Source organism: Odontesthes bonariensis, chromosome 14 (assembly GCF_027942865.1).
Source record: "Odontesthes bonariensis isolate fOdoBon6 chromosome 14, fOdoBon6.hap1, whole genome shotgun sequence".
Taxonomy (NCBI): domain Eukaryota; kingdom Metazoa; phylum Chordata; class Actinopteri; order Atheriniformes; family Atherinopsidae; genus Odontesthes; species Odontesthes bonariensis.
Window position 1 is genome coordinate 5,193,769 of NC_134519.1, and position 22,569 is coordinate 5,216,337.

The 22,569-nt window shown below is 41.3% G+C and overlaps 1 protein-coding gene across 1 annotated transcript; it reads right to left on the reverse strand.

Moving 5' to 3' along the window:
* Positions 1-333: 333 nt before the first annotated feature.
* Positions 334-22,560, reverse strand: stard3nl (STARD3 N-terminal like). The gene is made up of 9 exons (XM_075482678.1): positions 22,196-22,560; positions 12,811-13,130; positions 6,607-6,684; positions 6,447-6,524; positions 6,134-6,187; positions 5,029-5,146; positions 3,459-3,557; positions 2,116-2,183; positions 334-1,094 (listed from the first exon to the last, which is right to left on the reverse strand). Exons 2-8 carry the CDS (start codon positions 13,009-13,011, stop codon positions 2,119-2,121), a joined length of 693 nt encoding a protein of 230 aa, XP_075338793.1. The 5' UTR covers positions 13,012-13,130; positions 22,196-22,560; the 3' UTR covers positions 334-1,094; positions 2,116-2,118.
* Between the last annotated feature and the right edge of the window lie 9 nt (positions 22,561-22,569).

Genomic DNA, 22,569 nt, shown 5'->3' on the forward strand with positions numbered 1-22,569 from the left:
GGAACTCTGCTCACAGGACGCAGCAGGGGGTAAGAAGATGTTCAGAAATGTTGCTGATAGGGGATGTTACACAGCTTCATGTCAAAAAAGGCGAACTGTCCCTTTAAAGGGCAAAGCAGGGATTTTTTTTAACAGCGCAACAAAACTTTCTCTGTTGGTTACTAACATTTAGATCATTTTTTTCTTCAGAGGTTTTAACACCGTTGATGTATTTAAATATCTTTGCCCTCCATCTGTTTCCTTTAGAAAAGAAAAATCCTCTCAAAGGGCTCTTTTTGTTTAGACTAATGAAAAGTCTACTCATTCCAGTGTAATAAACAGTCCAAAGAAAACCAGGTTTCACATTTTAATCATTCCATTATACAGACAAGCTTCTTGTGAAAACAAGGCGGCTTACAAGGCATGCATGAAGATATGTACACTTCCATTTATTTCAACCTTCTTCTCCTATCAGAGCAGCTTTAGAGAGCGCAGTGCAGGAACCCTCGTATGCAAATGCAGCAGATTTATGGCTCATTTAGTCATAAATACGATGCTTCGACCGTTAAAACCTCTTCGACGTTTCCATGCAAGTTGCTGCCATGTTTTGTTTTTTTTTAAGAACGAAACGCAGTCGAAGACGTTTCTGAAAGCGTTGTTTGCTACAAACCGGCTCAGTTCTGGCCACACGAGTCTGTGAAGCTGCTTTTTCCTTTACAGTGAGTTCAAAATCAAGTTTGTGAAAAATAAATCAGGAAATATAAAGTAAACATGATGGAAATACAAAAAAAGATGAATCAGAAAAGAGGAAGCAAAGCACAACAGTTTGAATCATGGCCGAACAAAACAAACAAACTAAGTGCATTTTTTGTATAGAAGTTAATTCCCTCGGAGGGTCCATTCATGTGGACGCACAAGCACGCGCCCGTCATGGCGGTGAAGTTGCTTTCAAAGCAGCACGTTTATCAGTTGTGGCGTTTGTGTAGAAGGTGAGCTGCATTCATGGGAACGACGGGACGAATAAAAACTAAAAATGGCAGATTCTGAAAGGCAGAGCGTTCCCTCAGTAGCACAACCGGAGCAGGAGAAGACCTCCATCCTCAGAGGAGGAGACCCTGAGGAGAGCAAAGAAAAACAGATGACATTTTTAGCTGCACGGCAACTGAATGTTGCAGAGCTTTTTACAAAACAGTTTGAGATGGAAATGTGTCGCGGCAGCATGAACAAATCCCTCAATTCAGTCGGGAGCTGCTGTGGTGATGCTAACGGCTGCTGTGGTGATGCTAACAGCAGCTGTGGTGATGCTAACGGCTGCTGTGGTGATGCTAACGGCTGCTGTGGTGATGCTAACGGCTGCTGTGGTGACGCTAACAGCAGCTGTGGTGATGCTAACAGCAGCTGTGGTGATGCTAACGGCAGCAGTGGTGATGCTAACGGCTGCTGTGGTGACGCTAACAGCAGCTGTGGTGATGCTAACGGCTGCTGTGGTGATGCTAACGGTAACGGCAGCAGTGGTGATGCTAACGGCTGCTGTGGTCATGCTAACGGTAACAGCAGCTGTGGTGATGCTAACGGCTGCTGTGGTGATGCTAACGGCAGCAGTGGTGATGCTAACGGCAGCAGTGGTGATGCTAACGGCTGCAGTGGTGATGCTAACGGCTGCAGTGGTGATGCTAACGGCAGCTGTGGTGATGCTAACGGCTGCTGTGGTGATGCTAACGGCTGCTGTGGTGATGCTAACGGCTGCTGTGGTGATGCTAACGGCAGCTGTGGTGATGCTAACGGCAGCTGTGGTGATGCCAACAGCTGCTGTGGTGATGCCAACAGCAGCTGTGGTGATGCCAACAGCAGCTGTGGTGATGCTAACGGCTGCTGTGGTGATGCCAACAGCAGCTGTGGTGATGCTAACGGCTGCTGTGGTGATGCTAACAGCTGCTGTGGTGATGCTAGCTTAATGTCAAAAGAGGCGAACTGTCCCTTTAAGTGCAGAAGGAGGCCTTGTGGAGTTCTGTGGTGCTGGAAGCAGCTTCCATTGTGATAAACAGCAGAACAGACTGTTGAACGTGTCGGATTGGCAGAGGTTAATAACCACAGCATGATGGCGTGTTGCCTTCAGATAAAGAGCCATACTGTTACCTGTTAAGTCAGCTGCTGAATGAGCCCTTTCTCAGGGTCATGTTTATCATCCAGCTCCTCGTCAGAGTCTGAACACAAGACAGAACACACAGCAGCACATTTAACACAGTTTCAGCCTGAAAACACAAACAAACAGACTAGCTGTGTTCCAAACTGCATACTTCTCCTACTACTCCTACTAACTTTAACTTTTTTTAAGTTCCCGGATGCATACTAGATTCTCCGAAATGTTGGGTATGCATCATGAGGTTACTACTCATACTCAAACTACCCAAGATGCAACGTAACGTGACACGTAGTATGCAGTACATAGTACGCAGTATGTAGTACACAGTGTGTAGTACGCAGTGTGTAGTACGTAGTGCGTAGTATGTAGTACGCAGTATGTAGTGCGTAGTATGTAGTACGCAGTACGTGGTATGTAGTATGCAGTACATAGTACGCAGTATGTAGTACACAGTGTGTAGTACGCAGTGTGTAGTACGTAGTGCGTAGTATGTAGTACGCAGTATGTAGTGCGTAGTATGTAGTACGCAGTACGTGGTATGTAGTATGCAGTATGCAGTACATAGTATGTAGTATGTAGTACGCAGTACGTGGTATGTAGTATGCAGTACATAGTATGTAGTATGTAGTACGCAGTACGTAGTATGTAGTACGCAGTATGTAGTATACAGTACGCAGTATGTAGTATGTAGTACGCAGTATGTAGTATGCAGTACGCAGTATGTAGTATGCAGTACGCAGTATGTAGTATGCAGTACGTAGTATGCAGCATGTAGTACGCAGTACGTAGTATGCAGTATGCAGTACGCAGTATGTAGTATGCAGTACGCAGTACGTAGTATGTAGTATGTAGTATGCAGTACGTAGTACGTAGTATGCAGTATGCAGTACGCAGTATGTAGTATGCAGTACGCAGTACGTAGTATGTAGTATGTAGTATGCAGTACGTAGTATGTAGTACGCAGTATGTAGTATGCAGTATGCAGTATGTAGTATGCAGTACGTAGTATGCAGCATGTAGTACGCAGTACGTAGTATGCAGTATGTAGTACGCAGTATGTAGTATGTAGTACGCAGTACGCAGTATGTAGTATGTAGTATGTAGTATGTAGTATGCAGTACGTAGTACGTAGTATGCAGTATGTACTACGCAGTACGCAGTATGCAGTACGTAGTATGTAGTATGCGGTTTCGAACACAGCCACTGTCTGACATTTAAGAGGCTAAAACTCGCAGAAAGCACCGATTGGTTCGTAATTTGTGCTTTAAATGCGAACCAACATCAATCTAACTGAGGCGAGCATGAGATATTTCTGATGTTCTGTGAGTGAACAGACCTGCCAGAGACTCCGGTGGAGAGTAGAACTGCCCGTCAGATAAAGGGCCCGGTCCAATGAGGGGCGCTCGCTCTCGGGCATCCATGATGCAGTTGTATCCTGAAAACACAAACACCACATCTGTGACTTCAGTTATCAGGCCCCTCTCTGTGGAACCAGCTGCCAGTTTGGGAGGCAGAGCCTTCAGTTATCAGGCCCCTCTCTGTGGAACCAGCTGCCAGTTTGGGAGGCAGAGCCTTCAGTTATCAGGCCCCTCTCTGGTGGAACCAGCTGCCAGTTTGGGAGGCAGAGCCTTCAGTTATCAGGCTCCTCTCTGTGGAACCAGCTGCCAGTTTGGGAGGCAGAGCCTTCAGTTATCAGGCTCCTCTCTGTGGAACCAGCTGCCAGTTTGGGAGGCAGAGCCTTCAGTTATCAGGCCCCTCTCTGTGGAACCAGCTGCCAGTTTGGGAGGCAGAGCCTTCAGTTATCAGGCCCCTCTCTGTAGAACCAGCTGCCAGTTTGGGAGGCAGAGCCTTCAGTTATCAGGCCCCTCTCTGTGGAACCAGCTGCCAGTTTGGGAGGCAGAGCCTTCAGTTATCAGGCCCCTCTCTGTGAAACCAGCTGCCAGTTTGGGAGGCAGAGCCTTCAGTTATCAGGCCCCTCTCTGTGGAACCAGCTGCCAGTTTGGGAGGCAGAGCCTTCAGTTATCAGGCCCCTCTCTGTGGAACCAGCTGCCAGTTTGGGAGGCAGAGCCTTCAGTTATCAGGCCCCTCTCTGTGGGACCAGCTGCCAGTTTGGGAGGCAGAGCCTTCAGTTATCAGGCCCCTCTCTGTGGAACCAGCTGCCAGTTTGGGAGGCAGAGCCTTCAGTTATCAGGCCCCTCTCTGTGGGACCAGCTGCCAGTTTGGGAGGCAGAGCCTTCAGTTATCAGGCCCCTCTCTGTGGAACCAGCTGCCAGTTTGGGAGGCAGAGCCTTCAGTTATCAGGCCCCTCTCTGTGGAACCAGCTGCCAGTTTGGGAGGCATCGTGACATCGATACTAGCATAAGTGTAATCAAAGAGTTCACAGGGGTACAAGATAAGATATTCTAATATCAGCCAATACTGGAGAATACTTCGACCCCACCACATGCACACATTATCAAGACTAATGAGCCACTTCAACAAAAACTATTCTGGTCTAAACTGGTCTCACAAGAAGCTGAAATGATTGAACTCAAAGTATTTTTGTGTACTTGTAAGTTCTGTTAAATAGTTCCATCCCAGCGAAGCTTTAGGTGCACCTCACATATTCAATCTGTGGTGGAATAAAGCTAAAAACTGCTCGTTACTTTTCAGTTACATAGAAAAGCACGAGTTGTCCAGATGAACTGTTTTGATATAGTAGTGAAAACTATTCACTGATCTAGTTCATATTAAGTACATTTCATCCATCGCTAACACTCCTGCAGCTTTGATAAAGAAGCTTTCTGTTGGCAGCACCTGGAATTGAGCATTTCTATGTAAATCATTAGTTCCATTCTTCAATAAGCGACATCATTACTGCAGCGGTTATTTAGCGGCCGGTTGAAAGAAGCATCGCAGAGACTCACTGTTTTCGTCTTCGGCCTCCTGAGGCAGGACCTTGAAGTCCAGCAGCCATGTTTCTATCCAGGCCAGCACGAAGGAGATGATGGGCAGCAGGTACCCAAACGCCCCCTGAGACAACAGCTAAAAACACACCAAATGTAAGAAGCGCGTACTGTAACAGGGGCTGAACCGTCGGTTTATAAAGATTATGTACAAACTTCAGGTTTCTCACTCATGTTACAAAGTCTTTCACAGAGAGAGAAACTAATTCCATCAACGATTTCATGCAGAAAGCGCATGGATTTGATTCATCTCATGTTATTGTGACAAAAAAAGATAAAAACTAGGGCTGGGCAACTATTAAAATGTTTAATCTGATTAATCACGATTTGAATTAATGAATCCAAAAGTAGTGTATAGCTTTTAGCATTTAGCTTTATTTTAAATGTGCTGCCATATGAATGAAAGTGCCATAACATTTGTTGTGCAAACACACTTTTAACATCAGCATCTTTCTGTAGTTTTTATGTAGAAGCCTCGCTCCACTGTCTGTTTCCTTGAATGACTTGCTGCTATCAGTTGTGTGTTTTGCCTTTAAGTGATATTTTAGACTGGAACTACTACGCTGAGAAGACAATTCAACTTGGCTGTAAATACAGGAGTTTTTTATTTTTATTTATTTTGAAATACGTGCTTTTATGTTGAAACAAGTAAAACAGGAAGTAGCGCCGGTTAGCTCCGTTAGCTTCACACCTGTAGCTGTGATGTTACCTGCTAGTTTATCTTTATTTTATTACTCCATGCTTCGTGGTGTTTGCTGTAACTGTGTGAATGTGATGCATTCAACAGACGTTTACAATAATAAAACCTGCGTTAATGTGCAATAAAATATTTATCGGTGTTAAATAATTAACAAGTTAACTCGTTATTATCGCGTTAACTCGCCCAGCCCTAGTAAAAATATGATTGAAAGAATAAAAGCAGGATAATAAGATCCAGAAAAAGGAAACAAACAACTCACAGAAACTCTCTGGAGCACATTTCATGAGGAATTCTTATGAAAGTCTGGGGAAACGATTCAGTGTCCCACGGATAAAACAATAGTAATTCATGCTGAGTCATTCTTACCTTTGATAAAATGACTTTGGCGATCAGGAAAGCGCAGCTGGCTGCGGTGGTGATCTGCACGGAGAGGAAGAGGAGAGGGGGTGTTATCACCTTCAGGAAGCCTGGAGAACTACTGATAAAGACCACTTTAAAAGATTAGAATAAACTCTGGCTGCTTGGGAGGATATAAAGAGATATAAAGGGGGACTTCACTGTCCAGCATTTACAGGCAGAGGGAGAAAAACAACAACAAAGCAAAGCAAAAGAGGGTTTGTCGCCCTCTGCTGGTAGCAACAGAGAACTACTGTCATGTTTAAAGGAAAAGTGGACTCACTGCGATGGCCCACCAGTGCCGGAGCTTACAGACGGCGTACGCCAGGATGAGAGCTGCAAACCTGAAAACAGCCAGCAGCTGAGGGACCGAGAGGGAGGCATTTAGGAACAGGAGCAGGAAAAAGATATTTCTGTGCATTAATTAGTGGAAAAACTCTTACAAAGATGTCAAAGAAGGAGGCGTGGAAGTCATACTGCAGGACCTCTTTTTCCAGCTGCTTCTGAATGCCACCGTTCACCTGTCAAACACAACTCAGTTTTACTCAGTGATGGGATCTGGAGACGGAAACTTCCACTTCATGAAACCCGACCAGAGAGGTGGAGCGTTGCTGCTGCCTCGAACTACGGCGGGTCATTTACAGCCCTGAAGCCCAACTTAACCGCTCCGTTTTCTCTTTCACTCTGCATGCCGAGAGGCCAGGACGGGCTTTTCTGTCGACACCTCGGCGATACGTCGCCACCTCCTGAACAGTGTGGATTAGATTTAATTAAATAAATAAGTAAAAAAGAGAGAAATAGCTGACTTCTAACTGGTTTCTCCGCCTCTCTGGACATGTAATTCATGAGCAAACAGGCTAATTCTGCATAACTCAGGCTCAGAAACTATGAATCCACCAAAGAGATTTTACGTTGCCGCACAAATAGAGGTTAAAATCACTTCTATTGGACTTAAAAGTTGCATTATCAGCAAAAGTGATCAGTTTGGGTGGAATGATTCAGTAATACATTTGTTAGCTTAGCTTAAATCTGCAGTAACGATCAGTCAGGCGTTCGTGGCATTCTTTTTCAGCACTTTAATCCTTTATGCTGAACTGTGGCTTATTACAAAGTTTGTGTCATATCTGCCATGTGCAACACGAGCTTAAAGGCAAAACATTCACATTTCTGGCTGTTATTTATTACAAGGCTTAAAGTATGAAAGTGGCATGAAAACAAACTAATTTTTCTCTACTTGGGCTGTACTTTCTCCTCTAATTTCACACTGGAAATAGTGATGCTCATCATATTTGGTCCAGTTGTGCATTTTTGACTATTTTTTCGAATTTCAAACACAAACATACAATGCAATTTTTCATTGTGTAGAAAAAAAACTCCTTAATTTATGAAAAGGGACATTTTTGTCCCCTTTTAAAACTACCTAAAAACATCATATATTCATATTTTTTTCAATAAATCTTTTCTTCCACTTCAGTTCTGATCATAACCACCAAATTTTCAATTATTTAAAAAAAAATGAACCCTTTAGATGCCAAATTGAACTTTTTAGCCCAAATTTTAAGCCTTTAGGTGCCAGTATTTTCAAAATATGGAATGCAAAGTGGAATTATTGAGTAGGGATTATTATGGTCTGGGATATGTCAATGATTAGCAACAACATTGATTTTTATTTTTTTTGTTATGCCTGATTTAAAAACAAAACTCCTTAATTTGGTAAAGGGACATTTTTGTCCCCTTCTAAAATGATCCCCAAATATGTTAATATTTTTTTCATAAATCTGTTCTTCCACTTCAGTTCTGATCATAACCACCAAGTTTTCAATTATTTAAAAAAAAATTAACCCTTTAAATACTAGTGTATATGAGGTAAACACCAATTTCTGTTAAAAGAAACACACACAAAAACTGCTGTATTTATCAAAAATGTCCCTTTTCAGAAATTAAGTTGTGTTTTAAATCAGGTATGAGGGTTAAAAGGGTTAATCAGTGTAAAGCCCAACTACAACACCCCTGTGTTAAGGAGATATGGACAAGAAAGAGTCAAACGTGGGTCGTTTCTCTGAGGTTAACCCTGATCTAACTGCCAAACTGTTCACATGTGGTGTTTGAGAGGAAGGAAGGAGTTTCTGAGTCAAAGACTGTGGTGCAAGTCCAAAACAAAGGATGTTTTGAGCAGGTTTACTGCAGATGAGTAACTGTTTTACAGCTCCAGGCAGCTCATTACATGTGACAAACTTAAATCCTGTAACTCATGAAACATCAGGTCACATTTAGGTCATCAGCCGATGTCTGGTGTGGTGAAAGTTAATGTGTAACAGGTGTAAGGAAAGTCAAATAAAATAAAATCATAAAAGCATTTAAGGGGTTGGAGCTGGAGATGAAACGATAAAGTTTGTCCTCTGTCGTTCTGTTAGTGAAGGTCCAGATGCATCTCTCAGTTCAGGGGAAACTTTCTTCCCATCCTACATGTAAAACTGTTGCCAGGTGGAAAACTGTTTTTTCTTTCATTTCATACAGCTGAATAAATGATTAAGGGGAGACGTTACAAACATGAAACCTCCTGTAGTTCAAAAAGAGGTTTAAAGGTTTCAGAGAAATCTCTAAAAATGTTGATCTGTGGCGAGCCAGAGAGGATTTAACAGAAAATACGTTTAATAGAATTCAATTACCGCCAAGTTCTTGATAAACTTCCATAAAAATGGTAAATTCATCCAACTCAAACATGCAAAACTCAAAACTTTACAGCGAATATCTGCTCTGAGCTCCTTTCTCCTCCAGCACAGCCTGAACCCTCTCAGACAGCTTTCTGTCCTTTCTTTAAGGAGTCTTCAGGAATAGTTCTCCAGGCTTCTTGAAGGACATCCCAAAGCTCTTCTTTGGATGTGGGCTGCCTTTTGTTGCGTTCTCTGCCAACATGACCCCACACTGCTTCAGTAATGTTGAGCTCCGGGCTCTGGGGAGGATTCATCCCTCCATCAGACCTGCTGCCACTGATTTTCAGCCCACTTCTTGTGTCCTTTGGCACAGCTCAGCCTTTTCTCCCTGTTTCCCTTCCTTAAGAACGGCTTCCTGACAGCCACCCTTCCATGGAGCCCATTTCTGATGAGGCTTGGGCCAACAGCAGATGGATCAGCTGAAGGTCCAGATGCATCTCTCAGCTCCTGTGTCAGGTCTTTGCTGGATGTTTTCCTCTTTCTTAAGGACATCACTTTCAGATCCTGTTCATCTGCTGTAGATAGTTCTTTAGGCCTAACACGTCTTGTGTTTTTTGTGGGTTTTTTTGTTTTATTTTGTGTTTTATTTTGTTTCTTTTGTGATTTCTGTTTTCTTTTGTGTTTTTTGTTTTCTTTTCTGTTTTTTCGGTTTTATTTTGTGTTTTCTGTTTTCTTTTGTGTTTCTTTTGTCTTCTTTTATGTTTTTTTCTGTTTTCTTTTGTGTTTTTTGTTTTCTTTTCTGTTTTTTCGGTTTTATTTGGTGGCTTTGGGTCAGATTTCCTCCTGTTCATCTGCTGGAGATAGTTCTTTAGGCCTGACACTTCTTCTTCTGTCCTCCACTTGTCCAGTTTCCTCAAATGTTTTAAGGACACACTGCACACCATGCTGAGATATGCCAAGTTTTCAGCTAACAGCTCTTTGGGAATCACCTTGTTGCTGCAGAAATCCTGTTTTCTGTCTGTCACACTGTGTTATCTTTGCTGTTTTTCACACATGCAGCTAAAGAAATGGGAACAAATCTTAATTCCAGTCTAAAACCCACAAAGAGCTTCTAGATTATTCATTTCTGGTGGCATAAAACAGTTTAATCATTTCATTTATATTAATTGTTCCATAATTAGTCATTAGATTATATCTTATATTCCTTTTTTAAGCTTTAAATTGAATCTTATTTACTTTTTCTTGATGTTGAATAACATATAATTCTTATTATTGTCTGTTTTTTTTCTACTTTTAGACGTGATAACATTCATTATTTTGGGATTACGATTTTTTTTAAACTGAATTTCTTTTAATAATTTGACTTTTTTGTAACTGAAAGCAGTTTTAACGTAAATGTACAAAAAAGTTGAAACTATGAAGCTGTTTTTCACAGATGCAGCTAAAGAAATGGGAACAAATGATGTGTCTCTGTGACAGGCTGCTGGGAACAAAGTGCCTAAAGATCCAGTTTAAAACGGCTTCTTTGCTAAGTTGGACACAACACTGGTTCATCCCTTGAGTTAGGAGCCTTTTTCCTGCCTGAATGGTTCATAGCTCAGAGTTAAGTGGCTTAAACAAAGAAATAATGGACTGAAAATGAGTGAAAAAGCAGAAAATGTCCAAAGAAAAGCTGGAGAACTGTTGCTCAACATTTTAAAAGATTAGAATACAGTCTGGCTGCTTGGAAGTCAAACATAAAGAAAGGAGGATCAGGACTCAGGAATATTAAATAACTACTGCATTGCCTTAACCCTCCTGTTGTCTTGTGGGTCCAAAGTGACCCACTACCATGTTTAGCTGTAGAAAAAATACCTTAAACTATTTTTTTCCAACTTGAAAGGTTATGACTTTTCCTAAAGGGACCCCATCATTAGAAAAAGTCAGACTTTATTTTTGTTTATGTTTCCATGTGGGCTGTACACCACTAGGGTACAAAGATTGTCTTATGGGTCATTTTTGACCCGTGAATTATAAAAATATTTAAACACCAGAAAAAAGTTCACTGTTTTTTTTCCCCCTTTCAATATAATTAATTCAGAAGTAATTACTTCACATTTATATAATAGCAATAATAAACCTTTATTATGTAAAAGAAAACTGAGAAAATAAGAAAACTGTTGGTCCAACTGACAGTTGGTTTGTGGTAAAAAAAAAAGTGTAATCCTGAAAACTGGTGATTGTCTTTTTGTATTGTGTAACAAAAAATACATGATAAAAAATGTATTGAATTGAGTTGAATAGATAAATAACAGGTGGTTTCATCATAAAAAATAGATTTTGGATTTAAAATTCAATTAAGTTGCTTTATTTTGGGGCTTTGGTAGGGCGGGTAGGTCGTTTTTTACCCATAGGACAAAGGGGAGTAAACACAATGTTAAGACCACACAAAGGTTATGTCATGGGAGTCAGTTTGATTTCAGAAGTGCTGGGGACAATTACCATAAACCTGAGTAAGGTTTGAAAAGTGCTGGGTACAAGCTAGGCACATTACTTCCGAATTGAGGTTTCATGATAAATAATAGGCATTGCATTCGATGATGCGTATTGACGCGATATTGTCCTCATATTAAAAGTTAAAAGCCATCTGCGCGGTCTTATTTAGGCCGTCGGAAACATCCTGGGTTGGGACAAACTTAAAGGGATATGCCACCCCCAGGCCAAATTAAGTGTATCCCTGCATTCCCGAGACATAAATAAGTGTGTGGGAGCGTTTTCCTGGCGAAGCAGGCATTGTCCGAATCTCACAGCACATCGAAATATTTCGCCCAACGTGAATTAATTTACTTGATTTACCTTCTAATTACTGTGTGAGTGGTGTACTTTCACATCGAGTGCAAATGACTACTGGCAGTACACCACTCACACAGTAATTAGAAGGTAAATCAAGTAAATTAATTCACGTTGGGCGAAATATTTCGATTGGCGACGCTAGCATGGAGGTATTACGCGCAACCAAGCAGTGGTCAGTGCTGTGAGATTCGGACAATGCCTGGGTCGCCAGGAAAACGCTCCCACACACTTATTTATGTCTCGGGAATGCGGGGATACACTTAATTTGGCCTGGGGGTGGCATATCCCTTTAAGAGTAGGCCCTATTCGTATTTCAAAATACGCATTTTAGTACAAGACACAATTTCGGTTATTGCACAGCCCTTGACACGCCAACAAATCTCAGACAAACCTCGACCAAGCAAGAGCGCATCAGGAGACGTAACCTGGCTACAAACAGCCCTCGCCCTGACAAAGTTTTCAAACATTGCCAGGCTATGAAACGACGGGCAAGAGTGAACGAGCAGCAACCCCTCTGTGAAATAAGTTTTCATTCATTGTCTATCTCTTCTGATATGCATCATAAACACTGACGAATCTTCACCTGCAACACCAGCGACGTCTTTCATCAGCCGTTAGTTACACTGTAACAGACTGCAGACCGCCAGCGCAGTGTGTGGGAGCGGAGCGGATTCAACAGAGTTGCTATTCAGCAATGGGGGCTGATCGCAAGCGCATTCATACAAGGAGAGTGAAAGCAGAGCGGATCAAATGTCTTTGGTTAGGAGAATGCCATGATGTAAAATTATAGTTTTTAGGAAAGCAGAGTAGAATGTTACATCTTTCTCTACTTTTTTAAAGTGGTGGGGACAAATCTGCTCGTCAGACAAAGTGCCGGGGACGCGTCCCCACCGTCCCCGGCGGAAATGACGCGCCTGGTTAATGTAAGAAAACTCTAATGTTTAACCGCTCCAGAAGACTTGAACGGATACGATGCATTTTGAAAACAGTTGCTGCACAGGATGGAAGATGTAGGAAGGAGACAAAGAAAGGTGGTTCGTACATAAGCTAATCCCTGATGTGTAGCATTTGCTGCCTGCAGAGAAACTAGGCTGTACTTTGTAATGCAACTTTTAACATGTGAGCATCTCCCTGTGAGATGCAGAAACAGCGTTGCCTTACGTTGAGCTCTATGATCCAGAGCAAGGTGATGAACAAGAGGTCAAAGGTGACGAACAGGCAGAAGGTCCTCCTCACGTCGGAGATGCACTTCTTCTCCGTGGCTTCGTACGACTCCACCCTCGCAGACACGGGCGTGGTGCTGACGGAGCCCATGCCCCTGCCGGTCAGCCGCGAGTCGACGCTGCTGCACCTGCTGTCCATCCCGGCCTGCAGAACAGGCCCCGCCCACCTCTCAGTGTTGGGAAAGCGGACTGTTGCAGCAGGAAGCCAGGACGCTTTAATGAGGACTCAGTCTGTCGTGGTAGACTGCATCACTGCATCTGCAGGAAGGAAAAGAGTCGAATGCATCATCCTCCGCTGCCGTTCAACAAAACTTCAGCCAGCTTTCTCATCCCGGTTTTCTTTTGTCGACATAAAAAGTGAACATGCAAAGGCATGAGAAATATCTCAGAAGCAACCAGAGGTATGAGTCAAAGGCTGTGTATGAAACCACATACTTCTCCTACTTCTCATACTAACTTTGTGAGTTAGTATGCGAGTTTGAGTAAGCGAGAAGTTCCCGGATGCATACTAGATTCTCTGAAATGTTGGGTATGCATCATGAGGTTACTACTCATACTCAAACTACCCAAGATGCAACGTAACGTAGGGCTGGGCGATATGGACCAAAAGTCATATCTCGATATATTTAGGTTGAATATCGATATACGATATATATCCCGATATTTTTTTCCGCAAAGTGAGAGCTGTGATACGAAATGCTCAGTCAAAGTCAAAGCCAAATACGAGTAGTTTTATTGAAAACTCACTATAAAATGTAAACATAAACACTGTATAACAAAGCTCCGTAGGCTAAGGTGCACATTTAAATAAAAAAAATATCTTAAATAAAATTAGCCTATAAAATAAAATAGGTAAATCTTTTTCTGAGGGCAGCATTTATATATAAAGAGGTAACAAAATAAAGTGTTCAGTTTAAGAAAAACGTTTTTAAACATCAGCTTGAGATTACCTGTTTATTTTTGTTAATTTAATAGCTTATCTGAACAGTCTCAACCAGTTGCCAAGCTGTTTTCAGCTCCCAGTCTTGCATGAAGTGAACTGTCACGCTCATATAAGGTTGGCACAGGTTCTGCTAGACCACATGTCGCTGGCCAACGCAAAATGGGTGACGTTAGCGAGCCGGCTTCACTATACATTTGCGGCAGTGCTTCTCGTGCAAAATAGTTGTGACTGGGAAGCTCGTATCTCGGGTCCAGCTTTTTAATTAGCTCTTTGAACCCGACCTGTTCCACTGTTGCAACAGGGACCATGTCTTTGGCAATGTGAAAGGACACTTGTCGCTTTTCTTCTCATACGGCACACAGCGGGAAAATGAAGCTTGCAGTGAGCTTTGTTTTGGGGCTGGAGCTTTGTCAGGTTGGGGACGGCTTGTGCCTGTGGCTGCTGCAGCGCGCAGTTTCACACACTCTTCATATTGCACTTTGTGCCACGTTTTTAAGTGATAAAAAAAGATTCGTAGTGCTTCCACCACTGGCTGCAATGTGCTTATGGCACTCCCTACATATAGTTTGGTTTTGTTGCTCGTCTGACAATTTGCATCCGAACCATCTCCAAATGATTGAGCCACTGCTTTTTCTTTTACCAACCAAGGGGCTCTCCTCCGTACGCTCCGCAGGTGTTGTTGCCTTCTCCATGTTTGTTTAAGAGTGCCGGAGTGTCCCTCCCCCTCCCCCCTCTGTGCATGAGAGAGGAGGGGCGGAGCCGGAGCGAGGGAAGCAGTGCAGAGAGCTCTGATCAACGGCTTGCCTGAAGCAAGTATTACAGCGCAAATTTGAACAATATCGATATATGCGATATGGTCTAATTCCATATCTTATTTAAAAATCTATCGATATATCTTAAATATCGATATATCGCCCAGCTCTAACGTAACATGACGTCGCCGATCGTCATTTCCTGTCAAAACGGCAGTTTCAAGCTAGCTACAACGAGGGTAGGTTCACTTCCTGTTTTCAAAACAAAAGCACCAATTATATCGTAATGGCTTTCCCAAAAGGCAACGGGTATTTTATTTTGTGAAAATAACCGGAAGTGCGTTGCTCACTGCGGCTAGCTTTAGTAGCACCGAATTCGTGGGAACAAAATTGTAAATAGCCGGTATTTTGTCAGGTTTTCAACACGTTGGGGATCTAAACGACTACTTTCTCGCCTGAAAATGTTTCAAATGTTGCTAAAGTTTACAGAGTTTAGAGCTTAAGGGAAATCAGCTTCAGGCCGGCTGATTTCGGCTCGGGCAGGAGCGAGATGCATTGTGGGTAAACACTCTGCATACTGTCTGATCGATGAGAATGCAGTATGCAGTATGCAGTTGTAGTATGTAGTATGTAGTATGCAGTATGTAGGATGCAGTATGTAGTATGCAGTATGTAGTATGCAGTATGTAGTATGTAGGATGCAGTATGTAGGATGCAGTATGTAGTATGCAGTATGCAGTATGCAGTTGTAGTATGCAGTATGCAGTATGTAGGATGCAGTATGTAGGATGCAGTATGCAGTATGTAGTATGCAGTATGCAGTATGTAGTATGTAGTATGCAGTTGTAGTATGTAGTATGCAGTATGTAGGATGCAGTATGTAGGATGCAGTATGCAGTATGCAGTATGCAGTATGTAGTATGCAGTATGTAGTATGTAGTATGCAGTTGTAGTATGTAGTATGCAGTATGCAGTATGTAGTATGCAGTATGTAGTATGAAAGTATGTATGCAGTATGTAGTATGCAGTATGTAGTATGCAGTATGTAGTATGAAAGTATGTATGCAGTATGTAGTATGCAGTATGTAGTATGTAGTATGTAGTATGCAGTATGTAGTATGCAGTATGTAGTATGAAAGTATGTATGCAGTATGTAGTATGCAGTATGTAGTATGTAGTATGTAGTATGCAGTATGCAGTTGTAGTATGCAGTATGCAGTATGTAGGATGCAGTATGTAGTATGCAGTATGCAGTATGTAGGATGCAGTATGTAGGATGCAGTATGTAGGATGCAGTATGCAGTATGTAGTATGCAGTATGTAGTATGCAGTATGCAGTATGTAGTATGCAGTATGCAGTATGTAGTATGCAGTTGTAGTATGCAGTATGTAATATGTAATATGTAGTATGCAGTGTGTAGTATGCAGTATGTAGTATGCAGTGTGTAGTATGCAGTATGCAGTGTGTAGTATGCAGTATGCAGTGTGTAGTATGCAGTATGCAGTATGTAGTATCGAACACAGCCAAAGCCTTTTTTTTCCCATTTTTAGTGTTCGGGTTAGACCAATCCCAGAGCCCGCACGTGGTTCAGCGTGACCAACATATCTGAAGACACTTCGATTATTGTTACAACAGAAAGTATCCTCATCTGAGAGGCTTCAGGCAGAGAGTTTGAGTTTATTTCTGAGGGAAAGCACAAAGTCTTCTCAGATCGCACATCTTGTGAGTCGACGTGCAAAAAGAGAGAATAAAGCAACAAAAAGGACGAGTTGTGCAACAGCTGATGTTTGCAACCTCAAACCTCCTTTTCACTCAGCTTCTGATTGTGCCGTCTCATAAAACTTTGTTAAAATTAACCAGAAATGAGTCCGGTGATTGTTTGAGTGACTTGTGGTCTCGACCTCGACCTTGATTTTCAGAATATCCGTGTTTTAGGGAAGTGAAACTAACTAACTTTTGCATCAACAGTCAGTCACGCTGACAGAGAACAACACAGCAACAATTCAGCTTATATAATTCTCCTCAGGCTCATAATTTACATATTTCAAGTGTCAATGTGATGCAATCCAGACTAATTTGTTTTTTAATTAATCTGATTTATTTAGATTATAACAACCTGGAATATACCAGACTGTATCTTTAAAGTGCCTTGAGACTGTTGTGGTGAATTGGTGCCAAGTAAGTAAATACATCCACTTTATCTTAATGATTTCCCTTTGAATTTACAAAAACACAGCGATTTCCAGCTGTAAATGACTTTAATGACATAAAAATCCGTTAATAAAGGGTTAATAACTAAAGAAAAAGCAGCTTTAAGGCAGAGAGTATAAAAACTTGCACGTGAACATAGTGTAAGTGTGATGTAATGCACAGACAGGGAAATAGAAAGAGATTTAACACAAAAATAGAGCCTAAAAGCAAACGTACGTGTTGTAATTGACCCTGAAACCAAAACCGTTCCACACTTGCAGCTTCTTCTTCACACCAGAGTTAAAAGTTTAAACTGTTTAACCCTGAAATGCCCAACAGTTTTAAAGGGGAACCAATTTAAAGAATTCATTGTTTCTGTGAGCTTGTAATTTACTTTCAGGTAACTGGATTTGCTTTTAATAGGGTCAAAATGTATGTTTGTTGTTGAACACCCACAAACAGCTCTTAGTATTGACCATACCAACTATATTTAAGCAGTGATGTCATATAATGTATTTTTAAGGTTGTTGCACACTTTCTGCTTCAATTCCTCATCTCTTCAAAAGGAAAAACATTGAACTTTTTCCAAGATTCTTATCAACAATGCCGATCCGAGTCATTTAAAGCGATACTCCGGAGTAGATTCAACCTGGGGTCATTTGAACCGTGACATCCAGCCAAGTAGCCCACCCGCAGTTTTTCCGATCTTGGCTGAACATCAGCTGAGTTACTGAGTTATCCCGAATAGCTTCGTACAAGCGCTGACGGACCCTGGCAGTATCTCCAAAATTACCACACTAAAATCACATGCCATGACACCAAACTTCTACAGTAGTACAAATATGGTCTGTACTCACCAAACGATGCATTTGGAAGTTTGAAAATAGTCCAGGAGTTTATTATTATAAACACAAGCCTGATAGCTTCTCTGCTGCTAAAGCTGCGTCGACGTCACTTCCTTGATCTGGGAGCTTCAAAGTAAGATGAGGGTTGATCTACTACTGTAGGCAACAAAGCAAGGCTGCTCAATTTCTCCATTAATAAAATAATTTCACAACTCTACAACATAAAAATTCATAAAAAATCATGTAGAATATAGCATATACTTTGTTGTCTACAGTAGTAGATCAACCCTCATCTTACTTTGAAGCTCCCAGATCAAGGAAGTGACGTCGACGCAGCTTTAGCAGCAGAGAAGCTATCAGGCTTGTGTTGATAATAATAAACTCCTGGACTATTTTCAAACTTCCAAATGCATCGTTTGGTGAGTACAGACCATATTTGTACTACTGTAGAAGTTTGGTATCATAGCATGTGATTTTAGTGTGGTAATTTTGGAGATACTGCCAGGTTCCATTAACCCTTGTACGAAGCTATTCGGGATAACTCAGTAACTCAGCTGATGTTCAGCTAATATCGAAAAAACTGCGGGTGGGCTACTTGGCTGGATATCACGGTTCAAATGACCCCAGGTTGAATCTACTCCGGAGTATCACTTTAAGATTGAGAATCTGCCGTTATCGCGTCTCGGACCCGGGAGCATTTTACTCGTACACACAGTTATAAACTACACACCAAAGTAACAAACACTGAGCAAAAATAACCACGCAAAAAGTCCACAAAGGGAAGCGTGAACTTTAAATCATTATCAAACACTGTTGTTGTGATATTAGAATCTTAACAGAAGCTTAAAGTACAATGCGCTGTTCAACATCAGACCAGTGGTTTCCAGTTCTGCCGTTTCCGATAAAAAACAGCAACCAGTGTGACTGTGTTATTCCATTAAGAAAGGGTGCCTTTAGTCAGTCAGCTTGTTCTGTTAAAGCTTCTCACGACACCATTCCTTGGGCTGCACAATATTATCTCATTAAATATGAGCAAATTTGCATATATTTCCGGAAGATAGAGCTGAACATGTGATAAAGCCAGGTGCAAAATTCTTTTTTCATTTTGTTTACACACAAAATGAAAAGATAATTACAGAGAGATTTCAGGATATCTGCTTTCATTTCCTAGGAAATCAAAATATGCTGCCCATAGTCTAAAAAAAACATTGATTTTCACCATATTTTTTTTTTATTATAATGTCACATAAATCAGGCCAGGAATGATTTATCAACAAATCCTTCTGTAAATATCTTCAGAATACTGCTAAGTGTATAACTGGAAAGTTTGGTGCTCCATAGGCTGAGATATTGATACTGGAAAAATATAAAAAACTGATTTTGACAAAAACGGCATTTAAAGATTTAAATAGGGGAATTCATTTAGGTCTATTTGGGCGAAACATAATGCCGCGATTAAACAAAATGTGATGAAATAAATATTTTAATTTATGTTTTGAGATAACACATATTGAAGGAGTAGACTGGCCCAAAATCTAAAAATTGACCACTGCATGAAAAATAAATAAAATAAATAAATCAATCACCGTTTTTGCCTGCCATGTCTTGCCTTGACAGAGAAAACAAAAAATGTCTAACGTGGCCGAGGGCGAGGAGCTCGTCCCGAGAACCGGATCGTCATCCATTGTGCGGAAGCATTTTGGGTTCAAGGCGAGTGACGCAACACAAGAAAAGGTGATATGCAAAGAGTGCCGTACGGTTGTGTTGGCGCCACAAAGCAACACAACGAACCTCTTTAGCCACTTGAAAACACACCATAAAGTTCAATACGATGAATGTATGAGGACCAAGAAATGCGTTGCAAAGACTAATCATCCCACAACATCAACTCAGGCATCCATCGAAGCGAGTCTCTTTAGCGCATCACCTTACCCAACCACCTCCCAAAGACACCGTGAAATAACTAATAATAAGCCTATGTGACAATAAAATTTGTATTGGTTAAAATCAACAAATAATCGTGATATCAATATTGCTCAAAATAATCGTTATAATCATTTTGGCCATTATCGTGCAGCCCTAACCGTTCCCACAACAATTAGAGACATCAACACGTATAAATGATTTGGCGCTCACTTCAACCAATGGCTGATCAGGAGTCAGAGTGGTCAACATTAATAACGTGTTTCACTTTGACCCCAGTGTAAACCTCTTATTTTTATGATTTTATCAGCACTGCTTGTTAAATTATCATGCATCTACCAAATGTTTTAATCGGTTTTATCAGTGCTTGATACTCAGTGGGATGATTTTCTGCTTTTATTTAACGCTTTGCTGCTGCTACATGTACAGCTGATCCTCAGAACAACTTCTGCTTGGATCTTACCGTTTCCTACCATCATTGCTGCTCTCTCTGTTATGAACTAACACTGTTTTAATATGTCGTTCTTAATTGTTGATGATTTTATTGTTTAACATCCCATGCTTTTTTTTTTAGGGTGCCATTGTACAACTGGCCACCAGGACTACAGATGAAAACTAGCCTTTGGCTAACTCTGGCATGTCACAGATGTGCTGTTATTAACATGCACGGTCCTGTTAATGAATAAAATTGAAACCAGTTGGGGGATCTTCATCTTAAGAAGAAACCAACTGCATCCCCTCTAAACCTCTTACAGGCTTTTTATTTAAATAAGTGAACATGGTGAACTCAAAAAGGTCAAATAAAAATGCTTTTATTTAAAATTTAATCAAATAAAAAAAATAAAAAATGCTCTGTCCGGTTGTTATTTAGTTTTTGCATTTAAAGGACTCAACACTTTTATTTGTGTATTTTATTTGCATTTTACTGTCCCTGCTTTTGATCTTAATATTTGTCTTTTATCCCACCGTAGCACTTTGAGATTTTGTTGTAAATGTAAAGTGCGTTATAAATAAAATGTATTATTATTATAATAAATAGACATTAAATAAAATCCTTATTTGTACTGCTGTGGTCCCACCGTGAATGACACCATATGTAGGTCCAGCAGTGAAATGATTCCACACATACTCGATCATTTGAAATGAGCCCATTTTCAGCTGTATTGTAAATGTGCTTTAGGCAAATGCAAACTCTGTCTTGGAGCCAACACCAACCTCATTCCTCACCAGGTGACAGAGCCAGTTTAACATGGAGCCTGAGGTTTAACCGCAGTCAGGTCTGACTGGTTGGATGGAACAGCTGCTTGAGTGTCTAATGAATAAAACTGGCGAGTCAATGAAACTCTGCTCACATTCAGACAGACGAGGAAGAATATAAAAGATCTAAGATGGTGGTGGGTGCAGTCACACAGTCAGCCTAACTAAGGCTGTGGCTATTGTTTACTCACCCCATAAATGAATCCATGTTGTTGGGAAAAAGCCAGCACTAGCATAATAAAGGCTTAGATAACCGATGAGGTAAAAACATCTTCTTAAAAAACACTAAAACTTTAAATGAGTTTACGCTCAACTCTTGAGTCTAAATCTCTCTTTTAACTAATAAACGCCCCACCATCCCTCCCTGTAACTGCAGATCAGTTCTGATCCGCTGGTGTACAGTTCAAGACTAAAGAAGGTATACTGGAGTTAAAGGGATAGTTCGCCTCTTTTGACATGAAGCTGTATGACATCCCATATCAGCAACATCACTAGCCGGACTACCTTCATCAACGCCAAAACGAGGCTGGAACTCGGCTCACAGCATCATTTGGAAAAGGGGGTTTGGTATTTGTCACATCCTAAGGCGGTGTGACATATTATGATGTTTCTAAACTCTATAAATGCCTGCCACCATGGCTCCTCTGTCCTCCATTCACATCCTCGCTGAGGCACAGGAGTCGGGGATAGGAATTAAGGATGAACAAACTGGGGACGGGATACACGGGCCAGATGGGATGGAGCAGCCCGCTGTAGTCGGCAGGTAAACACAGATTGGTGGCGTTCTCGGCTGCAAAGGGAACTTGAAATTGTGCCAGAATGTCCCAGTGTGGACACACCTGCACCTGATCTACAAACCTGGTTAATATCAGAGCCCTAAGAGGGAGGCTTTGATAAAAATGGGTCAAGGCTCACAGCTGGGACTCTAATGTACATGTAAACATACCTTTAGAGTCTTGTTTTTTTTGCTAATTTCATCATGGATTATAGACTTGATTTAACATTTCGTTCCAAAGATGACACTGACATATTAATCTGGATGCTCAAGGCTAACCTGAAACCAACTATTCACATCAGCAGAATACAGAAATGCAGCTCTGACACTGTGGATTTGGCCCCTGCATCGGTTTAGCAGCTTTAAATGACAGAAAGTGTAACAAAAAAACACCGGCTGGCAGGCAGAGGAGGCCAACAACAACCAGAATAACGCTTCGAAAAGATCCTCCAGTCTGAACCTGCGCAGCTTAGTCAAGTATGCTCACAAAAATGTTGAAATGTATCGACACAAATAATCACGAAGCAGGTGTGACGTCACCGCATCGCTAAGTTCATTTGACAACAACTTAGCCTGCTAGCTAGCTCAACGTCAAACATAAAAACAAAACGTTTTTAGAAACGAATTTGGTTCTTACCTGTCAATATTGCTCCGTTAAACGTTTTAGTTTTCTAAACCTACACCAGGAGTATTTCTGCGGGCAGATATCATACTCGGGGCAGCAGACGAGTCATCCGTTTCCCCTTCGTCTGTTCTGGTTTGATGGAAGTAGCTAGCACCGAATTCACGTTAAGGATTCTGGGATATGAAGTCTGCAGCCGGACGTAAAGCTGTCAGTTGACGTCGTCTTATTCTTCTTGTAATTTATTGGCGGTTACCATCCGTAATGTTGCATTACCGCCAACAACGGTACAATTATGTAACTGCGGGTGTGGAGCGTCGACGAAGGAGTGACCAAATAAAAATAAATAAATAAATAAATAAACAATTCACTAAATAAAAAATAAACTA